At 43.4% G+C, this 18363-nt stretch overlaps 1 protein-coding gene across 9 annotated transcripts in view; it reads left to right on the plus strand.

The window, feature by feature from the left end:
- St6galnac3 (ST6 N-acetylgalactosaminide alpha-2,6-sialyltransferase 3) overlaps positions 1 to 18363 on the plus strand; it is a 478904-nt gene that overhangs the window by 262167 nt on the left and 198374 nt on the right. For all 9 annotated transcript variants that reach the window (XM_060392473.1, XM_060392470.1, XM_060392476.1 and 6 more), the window contains one exon: positions 10240 to 10649. In XM_060392473.1, the coding sequence (XP_060248456.1) occupies positions 10240 to 10649 (410 nt within the window). The remainder of the gene's footprint in view (positions 1 to 10239; positions 10650 to 18363) is intronic.

The raw sequence follows: 18363 nt of genomic DNA on the forward strand, positions 1-18363 counted from the left end.
GCACTTTGTGGCTTTTTTCATCTTTATAGTTTCCTCAGCCCGTTTTCAGAGTTATTATTCAGTTTTTCTTTCCTGGAATTTATGTTTTTTGATACTGAGCATTGGCCATCTCACCAGCCCCTCGCTATTATTCATGTGTTTATATATAGGCTGTACAAATTTGCCTTCTCACAGCAAGGAATAAGGAGTCCTCTTTCCTACACTCTTGCCATTGCTATTTGTTTCTTATTGATGAGTGCTCTCCTGGTCATTGTGCTCTGTTGCGGATTGAGAACCATATACCTGGAGGAGAGCAACATACTATAACTCCGCAGCTATCACAAGTACCAGTTTTCTTATTCTCCATGAAAAGCCAGGAGCTTATATTAGCAGCTCATTCTGAGTTATCTTCTTAAGGGAGTGGGAAATAATCCAGAGAGGAGTAGCCTGGAAAGCTGGAGAGTGCTCAGTGTTTCCTAGTTGTAACCATAGAACATGAGGTATGTCCATTAACCAGGGCCTCCATGGAAAGACTCAGTTTTGAGAAGACTCCTGTTTGCTTTTCCTGGTGGAGGTAGCAAGCTGCTTTCTTTTGTAGCATGCCTCAGGATTATACAAGTCTGTACCTTTGAGGACCTTCAGTTAAAGAGATATGTGTCATCTCTGGCAACTGAGACCACAGCTTTCTGTTGGCTGTTATAGAATTATTTCTTGACATTAACGTTTTTATGCAGCCCTGTGTTAAGTTTTATGTCTGCATATAATGCCACCAGGTAGAAACCAAAGCAAATGCCACATCCCAAATCCAGAGAGAGTCAGGGCCAAACAAAGCGTTATCAAATCTGTATTTTTCTGTGCCATTCCTCATCATGTGTGATTTAAACATACAGCTCCTGGGAGCTGCAGGAGCTGCAAGGCGCAGCTTTGTGGAGGAAGAAGCATGCCTGGCAGCCTGGCCTGGCTGAATGGTGGCATCTTTCTCTAGAACAGTCTTCCCAGTGCTTGGCACACAGAGGTGACTCCATGAAGATAGAAACAGCTTGCTTAATCACTCCTGAAACAAGGGAAAAATTAAAATACTTTTTTTTCTTTGTCAAGCAATAAAAACAATGCCAGATTGTTAATGTGCCTTTTGTACCTTTCACTTGAAAGGCCTCAAAGAACATGGAGGAGAAGAAAGGCAGAATCTATTCCCCTATGGCATCATTATGCGTGGTGAAGCTTCTAAAACTAAAACTCTAAAGACACTGGGGAGAAGCCAAGGAGTAAATGACAGCAAAGTGAAGAGCGCATCTCAGGGGCTTTGTCCAATGTGCTTTGTTCTGATTCATTCAAATTGGGTGATGAAAAGCAAAGATCTCATTTGTTTTAACGTTAAAGTAGTAAATTAGCAATCATGGAGACCCTAATTGTCCTGTAAGACGTTGAAGGTCCATGAGGGCCCATCCTCCCATTTCAAGATCCCATCATTGCAGCTGAAGTGAAGCAACCCTTAGAGTAGTGTAGAATAAGGATTTTAATAATTGAGGTTGGTTAGATTCAAACGTGAGGGGTTGGTTTGGGCTTGGTTTTTGTCCTGCAATATTTATGAAAACGCCTGTTTTGTTTTTTTTTTGTTTGTTTGTTTGTTTTTTTATGTGGACAAATTTCATTTTAGGCTCTAAGCTGTAAGTGGAAATTCACACCCAGGATGGGGCTCAAGCAGAGAGAAGCAGGAGCGCTCTCCCAGCGACTCCTCTGACCAGCGCTGCCTGCTGCTAGGGTTTAGAGTGAGTGGGATTGGTCAAATTTCCCTTAGATTTTTGGTGACCTTTTCTAATCCTGACTGTTTCATAATTTAATGTTTTGACCTTTGTTTTCCACAGAGTGCTGTTAGTGATGAATGCAGAGATTTAATGACTGGAAGTAGTTGACAGGTGACCTTTTGTCCGTGACCGTTCCTTTTTGCTGGGGAAACCACACTGTTTTGTAGGTTTTATTTCACAGACTTTAATTGTCTGTAAGCTTGTTCGTAGGGAAAAGAGTAAAGGTTAAATATTTCATTCTTCTTACTGATTAAAATGTAAAAAGGTTGGCAGTTGTCCCAATAGATCATTCAAAAAGGGTAGAGCAGTGTGATGGGTGCACACTGGAGAACAGAGCGGCTCACGCTGGGAGAACAGTGCTTCCAGAAGGGTTGGTGAGGAGGATGAAAGGAACCCTGGGTGAGTGAGGTAGACCACCGCCTAGGTGAAGAGAGCAGGTGTGAGCTGTGTGCACACTCAGGTGAGGGTACCTGGGCACAGGGAAGCCGAAGGGTTAACTGAAAGAGAAGAGCCATTCTTTATAGGTAAAATGTTAATCAGGGTGAGTGACCTATTAATTTTGGTCCTACCTCCGTCCCTCCTTTCCTCCCTAACCCGTCCCTCCCTTACTTCTTTCCATTCTTTCCTATTCCCTCCTTTCTTACTTCCCACCATGTGTCTCTTTAGGCCTGTGATACAGGAATGATAATGGAAATACACATGGAGAGAATGGCCTGCAGTGTAACTGTGGCATATTCAAGTCTGGAGAAGAGAGCAACTCCTGAGTTAGGGAAAATGTGACCTCTTGGCCGCCCTACTTTTCTGAAGAGGGTGCTCTGGGGCAAAGGGAGGGATTCCCACTGGTGATGGAGACCCACTTCTGGCAACATCACTTCCGGCAGCATCATCTGCTGTGGTGTTTTTTGTTTTTCTCCCAGACATGATATTACTCACTGTAGGAAAAACAAACAAACAAACAAAACCCAAAAAAACCCCGAACAAACTAATAATAATAATAATAATAATAATAATAATAATAATAATAAAACAGCTCACTGCTATTTTGAAAGAAATGGTTTGAAAGCAAATTAAGTAAACAAATATAAAGGAACATCCAAAACAGAATAAAGATGCTTATGATTAGTTTATGCCAAACTAAAGTTTTAGCCAAATTAGAAGTAGAAAATATTAAGGAGAGAAATCTACCTAAGTATTTTTAACACTCATGGGCTGTTGCTGGAAGAGAAAAGTTGCTTTCCTCACAGGTGTGTCCCAGGGTCTTCGGCGAGTCCTCCGATGGGGGGAGGATGAGACACAGAGCACCACTCTGTCTTACTTGCAGGAAATTCTTGGCTGACATGTTTAAAACCATTCATTTTTTTGTGTTTGTGCATATGTGTATCTGTGTACACATGGGTACATGCTGTACCATGCATGTTGGGGAAGTGTGCATTTGTGTGTGTGTGTGTGTGTTTATGTGTGTGTGTGTGTGTTATGCGTGCATGCATACGTGTGGAAACCAAAGGTCAGCCTTCGATGTTGTTTCTGAGGAGCCGTCCATGCTGATTTTGAGGTAGAATATCCCTGTCTCTGCTGGGCTTGGAGCTCACCACACAGTCTGGGCTGGCTGGGGAGCTCAGGGTTGCCCCTCAGTCTGCTTCCCTGCATGGAATTAGCCATAGGTCTCCCCACCTGCTTTGCTATTGTCTGTGTGGTTCTGTGTAACCAACTCGGTTCCTCACACTTCCCTGGCAAGCACCTCCCAGCCCTGTGAGTAGGGTAGTTTTAACATGATATATGTTACAATGGACACATGAAGTGTTTGCATGTATGTATGTGAAGATTATTTCATGTAATAGTTATTACATTACTTAATCATGTTAATCTATAATGTGTATTAATACCTCATTTCTTCATGGTGCTGTGTTGTGTCTCTCTTGACACACAACATATGCTCCTCTTTTTAGCCTGAAAGATATCTAGTTTCCACTGGACATCATGTTTACTTGACTTATTCAGCTGTACAGAGAAAAATGAAAATTAACTAAATAAAAGGGACTCGATTTCAAGGGACTGTTTTTCAATGTTTATTCATTTTTTTATTAATTGAGTTACTTATTTGCTTTACAGTCCAGTCACAGGTTTCCACCCCTTCTCTCCTCCGAGTCCCTCCCTGTCACCTCCCCTTCCTCTCCACCCACCCCTCCTCCCCTTCTCCACAGTAAAGGGGGAGACCTGGCTATCAGCCAGCCTTGCCATACCAAGCTGCGGTAAGACTAGGCACATGTTCTTCTGTTGAGGTTAGGCAAGGTGGTGGGAAAGGGATCCAAAGCAGGCAGTGTAGTCAGAGACAGCCCTTAGAAGTCCCACGGGAAGACCCAGCTGCACGACTGTTCCATTGTGGGAGGGACTATTTCTTGAATCCTAACACTTAGGAGGCAGAGACAGGAGGATCACTCTAAATTTGAGACTAGCCTGGTCTGCACAGAGTTCTTGGCCAGGCAGGGCTACAAAGCAAGTCTCTGTATTAAAACAAAATGTGTGTTTTGAAGTCCAGCTGTAGTGACTGAGACCTGTCTTCCCAGAACCCAGGAGACAGAGGCAGGAGGATTGCTGTAAGTTCAAGGCCAGCTCAGTCTACACAGTGATAGCCAGGACGACATAGTGAGACACTTCCTGAAAAACAAACAAGTAAACAGATGAAAACACCTATTTTAAAGGTCAAGTTTGATGACATAAGAAATACTGAAGAGAAGGCCTGGGCCGTGACAGGTGTCAGTCATAGTTTCCTCAGACTGTTTCCCTTTTGTGCTTTCATCCTCCTGCTATGTCCAAGCCAACAATCTAGATATTCTTCCTTTTTCTTCATGTGTGAGTATGTGTACATATGAGAGGGTGTGTGAGTTTGTGGGAGGAGCATGCATGTGTGAGTATGTGTACATGTGTGTGTGTGTGTGTGTGAGTGTGCATGTATGTGTACATGCATGGGTATGTACATGTGTGAGTGTTTGTTAATGTGTGTTGGCGTATGGGCATGCTTGCATGTGTGGGTATAGGCCTGTATATGTGCATGTTTGTGTGTGCAGCTCTGTGGATCTGCCTGCTTCTGTGTCTTCAGTGCTGAGATTACAGGCACATGTCACCATGCCCAGCATTTTTCATCTTTTACGTTAATCCTGGAATATCAAACCCCAAGCAAGTGCTTTACCCTTCCCCCACTAGTGAGTTTTCTTTAAGGGTGGCAGGCCTGCCAGAAAGGGATTAGTTAAATATATCTGGTGCTCTTCACTCAAGCAAAAGATTTTAAAAGATGTTTTGATAAAGGAGACAAGATCCAAGGGATGTATTATTTTTAATGAAAATTTTTTTTTAAATAGAGGCAATTCAACCAAAAAGATAAGTCTTAACTGAGATCTCAGAAAATCCAGGCCCTCGGTCTAGGAAGAAAGGGTCACCGCTTACCGAGGCAGAACAAAGCCACGGAGACATTTGTAATACATTTGTACTGAAGGCTCTCAAATCAAATATAAATGAACACAAGAAACAGCAATGCATTTACCAAAGAAAGCTGAGATCAAAGACATGAGGACAAAGCTCGTGAAGGAAAAGGGGATAACCAGGTGAGGCGGGTCTTGCCATATCAGCCATGTGTGCCTAGGCTCTTCTTCCTTTTGATAGTGGATCAGAGTAGTTTGATGGCTCTTCCTAACACCTGCATGCATCCCTGGGACCATTGCCAAGTCTTCTGACACCTTGGAGCTTCCAGTTCCAAGTCGGAAGCTTTCATTTATCAGCCCCTGCTCTCCCACCACACTTCAAAATGGCTCCCGAAGCTTCTGTCCACTCATGTGTCCCTGAACCTCGCCCAGGAAGTCAGAGAGCTAGGCAGGATTGGGACCAGTAACACACATGAGAAACTCTCAAGACTCTAGCCATGGTGACACTGTCCCCCAGTGACCAATGAAAAGAAGTGGTCAGGAAAAAGTCGTCTGGAGCCACTGCAATGAAGCCCTCTTCTGCATTGCTTACTTTTCACATAAACACCAAACTGTTGTCCCCACCATTGGCCCTTGAGTTGCTGGCCAGCTGCTGACCTCATAATCTGCACAGCTGTGGCTTCCCGACGTTGTCGGAGAACAGATTGGGATGTCTTAATGGATCGCTTTCAGAGGTTACAGTTGTCAAGTGAGACCAGCCTGCTGATTCTTATTAGCTAAATTAAGCCATGTCACAGCAGAACTGCTAATTCATTCTAATGGCTGGGAAATCCAGTGCAAATTGTTACATTTTACAGAACACACTCAAGGCTTTTCTTCCTGGTTTTTAGTTCTGTACAAGTTGGATCCTAACTATGGTTTTATTATCCTCTAACAGACCTTGTTGAGATGGTCAGTGTTGTGAGACTCACTGCCCACATGCATGGGTTGTGTGATAGGCACTGTTGCACACGGCTCACGAGGGGGGACTCAGCTGTGGACAGTGGATAGCAAGCCCTGTCCAAAGCTGCGAAATGATTTTGCACTTTCACGTCCTCTGGAAGAATGTACACTTCTAAATGGCAAAGCCATGCCTTAAAGAATACCTGACTCCCAAAGTCACTTTACTGTGCCTTCATCTAATAAAGTGTTTGGGATGGAAACGGCCTAGAAAGCCTGATGCTCTCATTGACTTTGGACGGACTCTTCTACCGGGGTCTGCTCTACCTGCTGCCTACTGTAGTTGATCAGGGTGAAAGAAATTTCTTCCTCACAAAGTTGTTTGATAATGCAACAGGTAGCCCAGACTAATGTCAAATTCTCAAGTTCACTGAGGATGACCTTGACCTCATGATCCTCCTGCCTCTCAAGTGCTTGGATTGCAGGCATCCATCACCATGCTTGTGGATCACAGAGGTGTTTGCTCACATTTATTTATTTTTATTGTATATGTACATGCATGTAGTTTAGATGTATACCATGTGTGTGCCCAGTGCCCACAGAGGCCACAATCGGGAGCAGGATTCCCAGGAGTCAGAGGTACAAATGGTTGTAAGTGACCACATGTGTGCTGAGCACCAGGCCAATGCTCTGTGCTGAGCAAGAAGGGCTCAGCGCCGTCTCTGTGGCCCTGACTGCAATATTCCAAGGCATCGCACAAACGGGCCTGTATGGCTCCAGCACGTCATGTTTTTTCTAATTCTTAGTTTTGACAACTTACATAGATGCCTTTGTACATGTTACAGGAGTAAATGGAAACCAAAGGAAACAAGTTTAACACCCTATAACTGCTGGCTCCAAAATGCTCCAAGAAGTACAAAGATGTTTATCAGAGTACTTTTCATAGTAGAAAATAAATTGGATAACAGCTGAAAACCCAGCAGTAGGCAAACAGATATATCTAAATAATTGAACAATGAGCAGGCATTAAAAGTATCTCCAAGGATTATTCACTGACATTGGAAAGATCATCATGGAAATGAAAGAAAGCCAAGGCTGCCAAATTGTATAATTGGTGATTTTCAACCTACGTAGAGGAAAATGCAGTGAAATATTTGTGACCATTTTTGAGTGGTGAGAATATGAGTAACTTAATTTTATTCTTTTTAACTTTGTAAGTTCTCCATGGTGAGCCCACATTACTTCAGCAATGGGGCAGGACAGACTTGCAGCAGCAGGAGCATGTTTGTTGTGAGAGGTGTTGTTGCCTCTTTACTCCCTGTCCCACCTGCCAGCTCCGGAAACAAGCTCTGGTTCCCCTCCCTGGCTTTATTCCCAGAACTTTCCTTTTATCTTTGCTTGAGGCTGCTCTAGTCTCTAGAGTCTGTGGCAGAAAGCGTGATGTGATGTACCCCTGACTCTCTCCTCCCCTTCACACCTCCTGTCACATGTTCAGTCCCTGGAGCAACCCAGAATATGCCCGAAGGTTGTCAGCTTCTGTATTCACCCACATCACTCCTGCGTCCCTTCTCCGTGTCCTCCCATTACTCTTTCTTCTCTGGTGCGAGCAATAGCTTGTTCTTCCTGTTTCAGCCTTCAACTTTCCCTGGAATGGGCAAAGTTCACACAGCTCAGGTCACCGGCTCCTCTTTTGTCAGAGCTCAGAAGCCGAAGGACCCGAGTGGGCTGTTGCATGGCAGCTGCCTTTCTGGCCCCCATACCTATGTGCCGTGTGCATGGGCTCTGCAGAGTGCATTGTTCTTCACACCATCCCCTGCCTTTATTGCAGTGGCTTTTTCTGTCAAGGCATGCTGGAGTGCCTTGATTGATGTCTCCGACCCGTCTCTGCTCCCGTAACCCCTCATGGCCATGCTTTTACCTCACACATACATTCTCTCAGCATTACCCTTCTGGCACCTCTCCCTTCCACCCAGTGCACACACAGTCACACTCATGTGGACCTGTACCTCCAGTTTCCATGTACAAATTTCTCTTGCATGAGCCGTCGCCTTCAAATGTATTATGCAGGATGCTGATATGTGTTTATTCAGTGCTTGTACAGAAGTACAACTTAAATGTACGTTTCATTCCATCAGGGTTTCTTGCCTGTGGCTTCCTAGTTCAGTTGTAACCCTCAGAACTGGACCTGTTGTTTGGGAGGCACCTACTAACTGCTGTGTGGAGGAAAGGTGACCAGTTGCAGCTGTGTGGTGACTGTCCAGGTGGCTTGTCTAAGTTGCTTTACCAATCACTTGTCTTACCTAGGTTGCCACAGCTGCACTGAGCCTGCTGATGAATTCATGTGGTTCCTTTTGATTGTTTTTTTTCTTTCCACCTAAATTAGTAATTTTAAACTAACAGGGAAAGTCCATTTCTTCCCTATTATTTAGCTCAGTGTTTAGACTCTTTTAAAATTAGTTCTTGGAGAGTTTCATGTGTCAAACAGTAGTCACCCTGTTTCTCCAGCTCTTCCTAGGTCTACTTCTCTTCTCTACCCATCTGTAGCAATGGAGTGTGAACAGTTACTAGATGCTGGGTAGGGAGGGAGAGTTTTCTGTATGAGTGTAGGCCTTTGTAAGTCAAGTGAAAGACCCACATCTGAGAATATTTGGGAACCACCCATTGGTCTTGAAGGATTTTTAAAAAAGGGCATAAAGTGTTCAGACTCTTAACAGATTATTTGGAATCCTTTTTTTTATTATTTTCAAATTTAACAAGTTGAACAAATAATATATCCCAGGGACCTCTGTTGAAATCCGAGGCAAAGATGTTATTTGTACAAGAGTTCACTGTCTAGATGGCAGATACGACAGGAGCAAAGTTAGGACAGGACCTGTATGAGAGGAGCCATTTATTCTACAGTGCACACAAAGAACATTTGGTTCAAACTTAGGATCAGAAGAAGCAATCTTATAGAAGGTGGGTGAGGAACATGAATATTGTCAAAGTTTTTTTCTTTTTCTGTTTTGAAGATGAAGTAATTTCTTCCTGTAGGAAAGAAATAGCAAAAGTAATATGTGTGGTTATTTTAGGAGCTGAGAAAAACAGAATAATGCTAAGCCTTTCACGTGAACTGGAATATCCCGAGTTTGTGGGCCTGAGAGATGTCTTAGAGGTTAAGAATGTGTTCTGCACTTTCAGGGGACCTTAGTCCGGTTCCCACACCCACAGTAGGTGGTACAGCCTGTAACTCTAGCTCAGGGGCTCTGATTCCTTCTCCTGGTCTCTGGAGGCATTTGCATGAATATACTCACACAGAGACACATGTATCCATACATAAATAATGACAAAATGAATCTAAAATAAAGAAGAACTAGACTTAGAAGATATAGGCTTAGCAGTTCTAATTTAGAGGATGCAAATATAGGCAGTGTGGGTGTGGCTCTACCACAGGACCTCATATTCACTACATGTCCAGAGCATCGTGTTCCATTTTTGAGTCGCTGTTGGTTCCATGCAGTTATTCAGACTGTGCATGCCTCTCAGGGTCCTCAAGAGAGGACTTTCCTTGTCCACCTAAAGCTGGAGTAATCCAGAGACCCATTAGTGAGACGACCTGGGGAGTTTTAAGCATCAGTGTAATGTGTCAGCTATCTGTGGTGGGTCTGGAATGTGTGTGTTCTTCAGGGCATTGCCAGCTGCTGCCATCTTCACACCATTTTCAGCTGCCACCCACCCATGCTTACATATCACCAAAGCTCAACCTGCATGCCTAGGTATGTGCCACCATCCTAATCACAGAAATCAATGGTTTCACATTTCCTTACTTCTTTTGAAATTATGGGTCTAAATTGATAAAATGTATCGTTTAGAGAGAAAAGGAATGACTTCTTCCACGTAATTTTAAACTAGCAGAGAGATTCAGGAAGTCAAATCATCCTCAACAATATGTATTTTCATGTCATGTAAAAGCAAACTGCCAACCTGATAACCTATAGCAGAGACTGTAGAACAGATATGCATCAGAGATAATTTCATACTCAGTAATTATTCAGTATGTGACATTTTGGTTCCTGGAGAACTCATTTGACCATATTCTTCATTTTTTTTTTCTTTTTTAGCCTTTGCAACTGGAATGTAATGATTGTGCCATAGTGTCAAATTCAGGTCAAATGATTGGACAGAAGGTGGGTGAAGAGATAGACCACTCATCCTGCATTTGGAGAATGAACAATGCCCCCACCAAGGGGTTTGAGGAAGACGTTGGCCACATGACAATGGTTCGAGTTGTATCACATACCAGTGTTCCTCTGCTGCTAAAAAATCGTGATTATTTTTTCAATGAAGCTAGCACTACCATCTATGTTATTTGGGGCCCTTTCCGCAACATGAGGAAAGATGGAAGCGGCATTGTGTACAACATGTTAAAACAGACAGTAGATGCCTATCCAAATGCGCAGATTTATGTGACCACAGAGGAGCGCATGAATTACTGCGATGGAGTCTTTAAGAAGGAAACCGGGAAAGACAGGTGAGTCCTCTAAAACAGCCTCATCGACGTTTGCTGCCTGGTATGGTGAGTCTTTTCTGAGTCCTTTTGCCAGCTCTCAAGTGAACGGAGTTATCTTTTAAACTGATCACTGAGTGGTTTTGTTCATTATGAGCCAACAATGAGGCCCCATTAATTCTGCTTACACTGCCTTCTGCTTGTTTTATTTTAGTTGGTCTAGGGCTCCGAGAAATGGTGGATCATCCTCCAGGACGTCCTTAGGTCTCTTCCTATGTAGCTCAGCTTGCTACTGACTAACTTGGATTTTTGGCTTAAAGAGGAAGTCTTCACTACAGAAATACAGGAATTTCAGGATTTTGATCTTAACTGGAAACTGTGGCTCCCCTTCCTCCCTGAGACCAGAGACAGAGCAGACTATTGACCTCAATCTGACTGCACAGCTCCTTACATACCAGTGGTCCTGTGATCTTGAACATTGCACATTAGTATCCAATACACTAAACAGAATAATGTATTGAGATGTTGTGTTACTTAGAATCATCGCCACTGTGGTTCTTAAAGAGAACTGCAGTATAAATATCCTTCACTCATTTATCCAAAAAGCAACCTGCTTTGTGCACACAACGCACACACACTTGTGTTTGTTTACCTGATTCCCTGTCTCCAACTCCTTTGCCCGAGGCAGCTTCCTCCCACTCTCCTCTACCCCATCTTCCTGTCCTCTCCTGGCTCCCTCATAGCCCTTCCCTCTGTGGCAACCACCATCTGCTGCTTTTCTCACCTCTGTACAGAGACACCAGAACGAGGGAGGGAAGCAAAATTACAAATTGATAAATCCTGGCTGATATTCAATGCTAAGAAAGAATTGCTGAAGAAGATCAGGAAACCCATGCCTGAAGTTTTAAATTATGTGTGAATTTTGCTTATTTGTGCAATAACCATGAATAATTTGAGCTTAACTGTAATTGCAGTACTAACATTCTGATTTCCTTAGAATGCATGCCTGTCTTTTACTACTCAATACTATTGAAGAGAAAGTTGTATTGGGCCTGTGCTTGTGAGGCACTGGATTTTGCTGTCTCCAGGTGTAATTTCAGTGCTCAGTATGAGGTAACAGTCTTGGCGGGGGGCTTTTTATGGTCTGTTTTTTTCAGCTCACTATCCCCCACTTCTGCCCTCAAGAGCACCTTTTTTACTCTCTTAATAAAGAGCATATATGTTTTTTTTTATCACACACATGCATGTAAACATGCACACACACTCAGACATACTTCCATGCATGACCACACATAGATAGATACATATATACACATACACACACTCACACACACATGCATGCAAGCATACACACAGACATGCATATGTATACACACACACTCATACACAGACACACACTCAGGTGGAACAATGGTCCAGTTGATAACATGGGCCTATTCTCAAGTAGCATCTTCTACCTCTGAACCCCTAAAATTCACCTGAAATGCAGGACAGAAAAATAAGCCCCTCTTCTGCAAGAAGCTCAAGGGTTAGATCCAAGTCAGTGTGGCAGAAGCCATCAGAAGAGGCAGGCAGTGAGGAGAAGCAGAGCTGCTGCCTGCAAGAACTGCACTCCCATTCAGTGCCATTCTGTGTGAGTGTGATCATTTTCCCAGGGCTCCAGAAACCTCAGGACTCTCAGTAGCCCCAAGCAATGCAATTCATTAGATGTATTTGGTTTTTCATTACAGCTGTCCCTTAGGGAATCACTTGGTTTCAACAGTAAGCCTGGGGGTCATTTGGGGGTATCAGAGAAGCCTCAGTGTGGTGTTCACGGCACTTGTACACGTTATCTTTTGCTGTGAGCTTTCATAGGACACCGTCGCTGACGTGTGGTTGTAGGCCAATTAGAGAGGCGCATCAGGAGGTTGTTTTTTATGTCTGTGATGAGAAAATCTGTTTATAGTGTGTCACTGTTACTGTCTTGGTAAAGTTAATTTGTAGCTATCTATCAATAGTTACTGAAGCTAAAGTTCTTTTAATTGTCAAATTTTATGCGATATTTTTGTGTTTTCGTTTTCTTTTTCCCTTTCTACTGAGTGTTATTTCACTGGCTACCACAGACAAGAGAATTAAAGTACACAGGTTCTTTAGAACTCTGCAGAAGGGGTGACCAGCAGATTCAGGCTGGTCAGCATGCTGTTGACCAAAATGACCTCAAAGGCTTCCACTTCCACTAGGATTTAAATCTTGTCTTGATTCTCTGGCACACAAGGACAGCTTTTAGACAGTATCTCTGAGAGGTGCATTAATAAACACGTGGGCACACATGGAGCCCGGAGCCAGAAGTCTGCTGTTTGTCTCTGCCACTCCATGGCTTAATATTTGACACAGGATCTTGCATGGATCCTGAGCTTAACATTTCAGCTAGGGTGACTGGCCAGTGGCTCATGGGATTCTGCTCTGGTGTTATGGACATCCAGGGCTATGCCAAGCTTTTACATGTTTTGGAGATTTAAACTGGGGTTTGGTTTTGCAGCAATGGTTCTTAAACATTTAGCCAAATTCACAGCCACAACAATATCTTTTAAAACCTTGTTACAAGAAAAATGTCAAACTCACAGAGCAGAGACTGGTAGCAATCATCTCTGTAGAGCCAGCCCTCAGCTTAGAGATTTCCTGTCTCACGACCAGCCTTAGTTCAGCTGGATCCCATACACTTTCTCCCGCCCCAAGCACTATTTTAAAAGCAAACTGCAGACTTCATCGTACTTCATCTTTAAATACTATGTGTTTTTAAAAGGCAAAGGAAAAACCCCACATCCTATGTGGAACTGTAAACAGTCCCTTCACACTGTTATGTGTGTTCTTGACTTGTAGTGGTTTAGTTATCCTGTGTGTGTGTGTGTGTGTGTGTGTGTGTGTGTGTATTAGGTATTAGTAGTTCAAATCAGGAGTAGCATATGGTCCATGCCTTATAAAGGCGTGATGTATTTCCTGTGTGTGTATGTACACATACAGCTGTTTCTCTGCACCGCTTCTCATTGAAGACATGGAGCTACCTGCGTTTTCTACCATCCAGCTAGTTTTATTAACTTTGCTTTATGTTATTCCTTCTATGTTGGTTTTCAGGCATTGAGACTGCCTGGATCCAGATACAATTAGTATTTCTTTCTTTTCTAAGAGCATCATGCGATAGTAGTAAGGGAAGTATACCTTACAGTTTTCTACTTTTATGGTAGAAACCATGAATGGTAACATTAAGAGCTAATTAAGGTTGCACAACGGTGGAGTTTTAGCCTCTCTTTTCTTTGCTAGTGTGTTTTATAGACAGAAACTTGCCCTCATTTGGTTACCAGCGAGAGCAGACAGCACCAGCCTCTCACTGACTGGTTCTGAAGCAGAAGTTTCTTGGCATCATCTGAACTGGCCTGCATGTTTGTAATTTCTAATATTTACATACTCACAGTTAAGTGTCTCTGTATTTTAGTAATTCAGTTTATCACAAAGCATAAATTACGCTCTGAGTGTCTTTTAGCCTGTGGGAACCTCAGCAAATTGGCTTCATCTGCTTTGCTTTGATGCTCAGTAGAGGCCATGGATGGTTTTCCTCCTTCCTAGTATTGTCCATTCTTCAGCTCTTATCCACATTTTCCCGACAGCTTTAATTCTGCCAGTTGCTGATAGAGCATAACCATGACACTGTGGCATGCATTATTGCAAGGTTGGGTTTTTGTTTCTTGGGCTTTAGTGTGGGCAGAGGTAGACTATAAACAATATATACTATGTGTGTGCTGTCTATAAATAAGATCATCATGAGGTTCAAACTGAGCCAGCGTAGACCCACCAGGCTTTTATCTTACAGCTGTGTCTTCTTTCTGGCAGGCTGCCAATCAAAGGTTCCAGGAACAACAGTACAATTCCTCATTTGCTTTATCTTACCACATGTGGTAAATCTTGAGTAATGGCAAATCAGCTATGTGATCACTGCTAGCCTATTAGGGGTACTATGCACTAAAGAGGTTTAAAAGGCAGACACTGGTGCCAAACGCGTAAGGCTGCATTCACTTAGCGTGTGCTGAGCTGTCTCCTCCAGAAGGTTGCAATGCTCTCCTCTTAAGGACTGGGCGCTGTGCTGTGCACACATGGGCATACACATGAGTTGGGAACGAGGTCTCCATTTATGTTTATGATTTTGTTAAAAAAGCTTCTTCAGTTCATTTACTTTTACTTTCAGAGTTTATCAGCAAGTACTCACTTTTGTCCTTGTGTGTATTTGGTGGGGATCAAACTCATGACCTTAGACATGCCAGGCAAATACCCTACCACTGGGATAACAGATTCTAATAGAGAGATCATGTCACTGCTTGTTATAGGCTTATAATGTTGATGTCACTGATATTTACAATGATTTTTGAAAGAAACATTATTAGTTTCCGTTTCTCAAAGAAAAAATACTTCTCAGTTTCTGGTTTTTTTGTTTGTTTTGTTTTGTTTTTTTTGCAGTAGTCAGAGTTCTTTTCGAAAAATATAGCCTTGGGCTGGTGAGAGGGCTCAGGGGATAGAGGTATATGCTCCTAACCAAAGTCCAGAGCTTGATCTCTGGAACCCAAATTGCGGAAGGAGAAAATGATTCTTGACAGTTGTTCTCTAATGTCCACACACACTCTGTGGTGCATGTGTGGGTGTGCACCATACCCTCACCCACCAGCCAGATAAATGTTACCTAGGCACATTTTCATTTTCCCAGGGGTTTCCTCTCTCTGAGTAAACTCTTTACGGAGGAAATGTGCAGTGGTGGAAGCAATTCTCAGTGTTCCCATTTCTTGGAATGATCCTAGACTAACCCTTAAGTATACTGAGATACTTTTTCAAACCAAAGGAGAATGAATTTGTTCTCATATTAGTGACTGCCTGAAACTCCCTGTTGGCTGGTCCCCGTGGCCCTGTGTGGAGCCTGGGCGCTGCCAGAGAAGAATGTCATCCTTTCTCTAGAGTCACCTGATGGGTGGATGGTGGCCACCTTTACAGCTGTGCTTACCAAATGTAATTCTGGTAAACAAGAATTATGAATTCTGTAGACCTTCCTTGCCGCCAGGATACCCTTGGAATGCAAGGTTTTTATATTCAAAATATTCTGACCAACATGTCTCTTTGCTTCCCCTTTAAATGATCGGTATGCATGAATAACATTAGCGTGCTGGCAGACAACATTTTCCCTAATACATCTTAAGATGAACCCCCTGGCGGTGCTACTGCTCTGGCAGCAGCACCTGGTGGACCCTCCCTTGAGGGGTGGCAGGATGTGCTTGGCATGCACAGCCAAACACAGGGGGAGTGTTAACCCCCAGGAAGGCCACAGGCGGCCTGTGAGTGCTACACTGGAGCCTGGGGCAGGTGGGCTAAGCTTTGCACTTCAGAAACGTGTTGGCAGATGTGGGCACATTATTTAATTAACTAATAATTGAGAAAGCTATAGTCACAGTTAAAAGAGCAAAGCTAATTCTAGGCTGATAAAGGACGCTGAGCTGCCCTAAATAGGTCGTAATTAGCTGGCAACAGTGTGGCTCCGCCTTCAGGGATGGGTGAAATTAATGAAAGTTAGCAACGAATGGAACTGTGTTTGAGGATGGTCCTGCCTCAGGTGAAGAGGGTGAGGAGAGAGGGAGTCACTTTCAAGGGCCGTTTAGGAAGCAGCCACCGTCAGGAAGTAGAGAGAGCATGGACATTGATTTGCACAGACCAAGTCCTCTGCCAGAGAGCTCCATCACTGACAATCTCCAGGAGAGAAAGGGAAACCAGGGATGTGCCAGCCCTCATTTGGCCAGGCTCTTGAGGGCACTGTGGGTTTCACTCTTTCAGCTGGGTCAGTTTTCAAAGTTTCTTGTGTCATGTATCCACTGTAGAGATTAAGTTGGTTCACATCCCTCGGGTTTGCATACTCAGAGTAGTCTCTAGGTTGAGGGGTTTCATGTCTCCTGGGTGGATCTGGGCTCCCCCTGCCACTGCACAAGGCAAACGGCATCAAAGAACACAGTGCGGCATAGAGGAGAGTCAAAACCCGAGGGCACAAGCTGCCTTAGTCAGCCACAGGAATGTAGCACAGTCGCCCAAAGGAGTGTCATCCTTGTGTGCAGACTCTGGAGACAGTGATGTTTAGCAGTTCCTAGCTCTCAATAAACAGCTCCTTGCCTCAAAAAACCTGGGCTAAGAGAAACTGGCAAACTGGAAGAGCCTTGGCGCGGTCAGTATTAAAAATGGTGTTTCCTCTTTTTGTCCTTTTGAAGACTGTCATCGAAAGTGCACTCTTAGCACTTTTTCCTCAGTAAGTGGAATTAATGGCCCTTCCCCAGCTGATTTATTTGGCAGGAACACTAAGTTCATACAACAGTTGTGGGCAGACTGGTTGGACTCCCAAGTCACAAAAGTATAATAGGACACCCAGGACTGTGGCTTCAGTCTAACAAGCATCCTGACACAGGGAGGTTTCCAGGCTCCTTTGCAGTGTGCAAATGCTGGAAATTAAAAATCCTCCAAAAAGAAAGTATCATGCTCCAGCTTCTGTGTATTTAAAACACACACATGCAGACACGGAGACACACAAACATAGACACATACACACAGACACACACAGAGACATACACACAAAGAGAGACACACACACAGACACACTGACTCACAGACACACACAAATACACCAACACACAGACAGACACAGACACACAGGCAGACACACACACACTCACAGGATTTAGAGGGAGGAGTGGGAGAGTGAGGAGTCGTAAGAGGAGGGAATCATACTATCCAGAAAGTCCCAGTAGACAGCCTCACTGAACATTCCTCTCAGCGTAGCAGCTTCCGAAACCGCACGGCTGGCACGTCCACTGGACGGCTGGGCAAGCCGTGTCTAGAAATGAGCATTCCATGCTGGCTCAAACTTTCCTGTGTGTGATAAGCTTTGTCTCCATAGTTACCTCCCAATTTCTGTAATTTGGGTTTCTCCTCCTCACATATCTACTTAATTGCTTGTTTATTTACTTAGTGTTTATTTACTTGGTGTCTTTCTCTCACCAAAACTAGTTCACCCGTTAAGGAAACTAGGATTTGTGAGCTAGAAGCAGTCTTTCTCTGTGGTCTTTAAAAAAATGGAGCTGAACATCTTTTGGATATATGCCTAGGAGTGGTATAGCTGGATGTTGAGGAAGTACCAACTTGATTTCCAAAGTGGTTGTGCAAGTTTACATTCTTACCAGCAATGGAGGAGGGTTTCCCTTTCTCCCCATCCTCCCCAGCATGTGTTGTTACTTGAGTTTTTTGATCTTAGCCATTCTGGTGGTTATAAGGTGAAATCTCAAGGTTGTTTTGATTTGCATTTCCCTGATGATGTAGGATGTTAAGCATTTCTTTAAGTGTTTCTCTGCCATTCAGTATTTCTCTATTGAGAATTCTCTGTTTAGCTCTGTACCCTATTTTTTAATTGGGTTACTTGATTTGTTTCTATTTAACTTCTTAAGTTCTTTATATATTCTGGATATTATCCCTCTGTCATCTATAGGGTTGGTGAAGATCCTTTCCCAGGCTGTAGGCTGTCATTTTGTTCAGTGTCCTTTGCTTTACAGAAGCTTTTTGGTTTCCTGAGGTTCCATTTATTGATTGTTGATCATTTTGCTCAACTGTTTTCATAGCAGCTTTATTCATAATAGCCAGAAAATTGAAACATCCCTGATGTCTCTCAATAGAGGAATGGATACAGAAATTG

This window comes from Meriones unguiculatus, chromosome 10, assembly GCF_030254825.1.
Source record: "Meriones unguiculatus strain TT.TT164.6M chromosome 10, Bangor_MerUng_6.1, whole genome shotgun sequence".
NCBI classification, from domain to species: Eukaryota; Metazoa; Chordata; class Mammalia; order Rodentia; family Muridae; genus Meriones; species Meriones unguiculatus.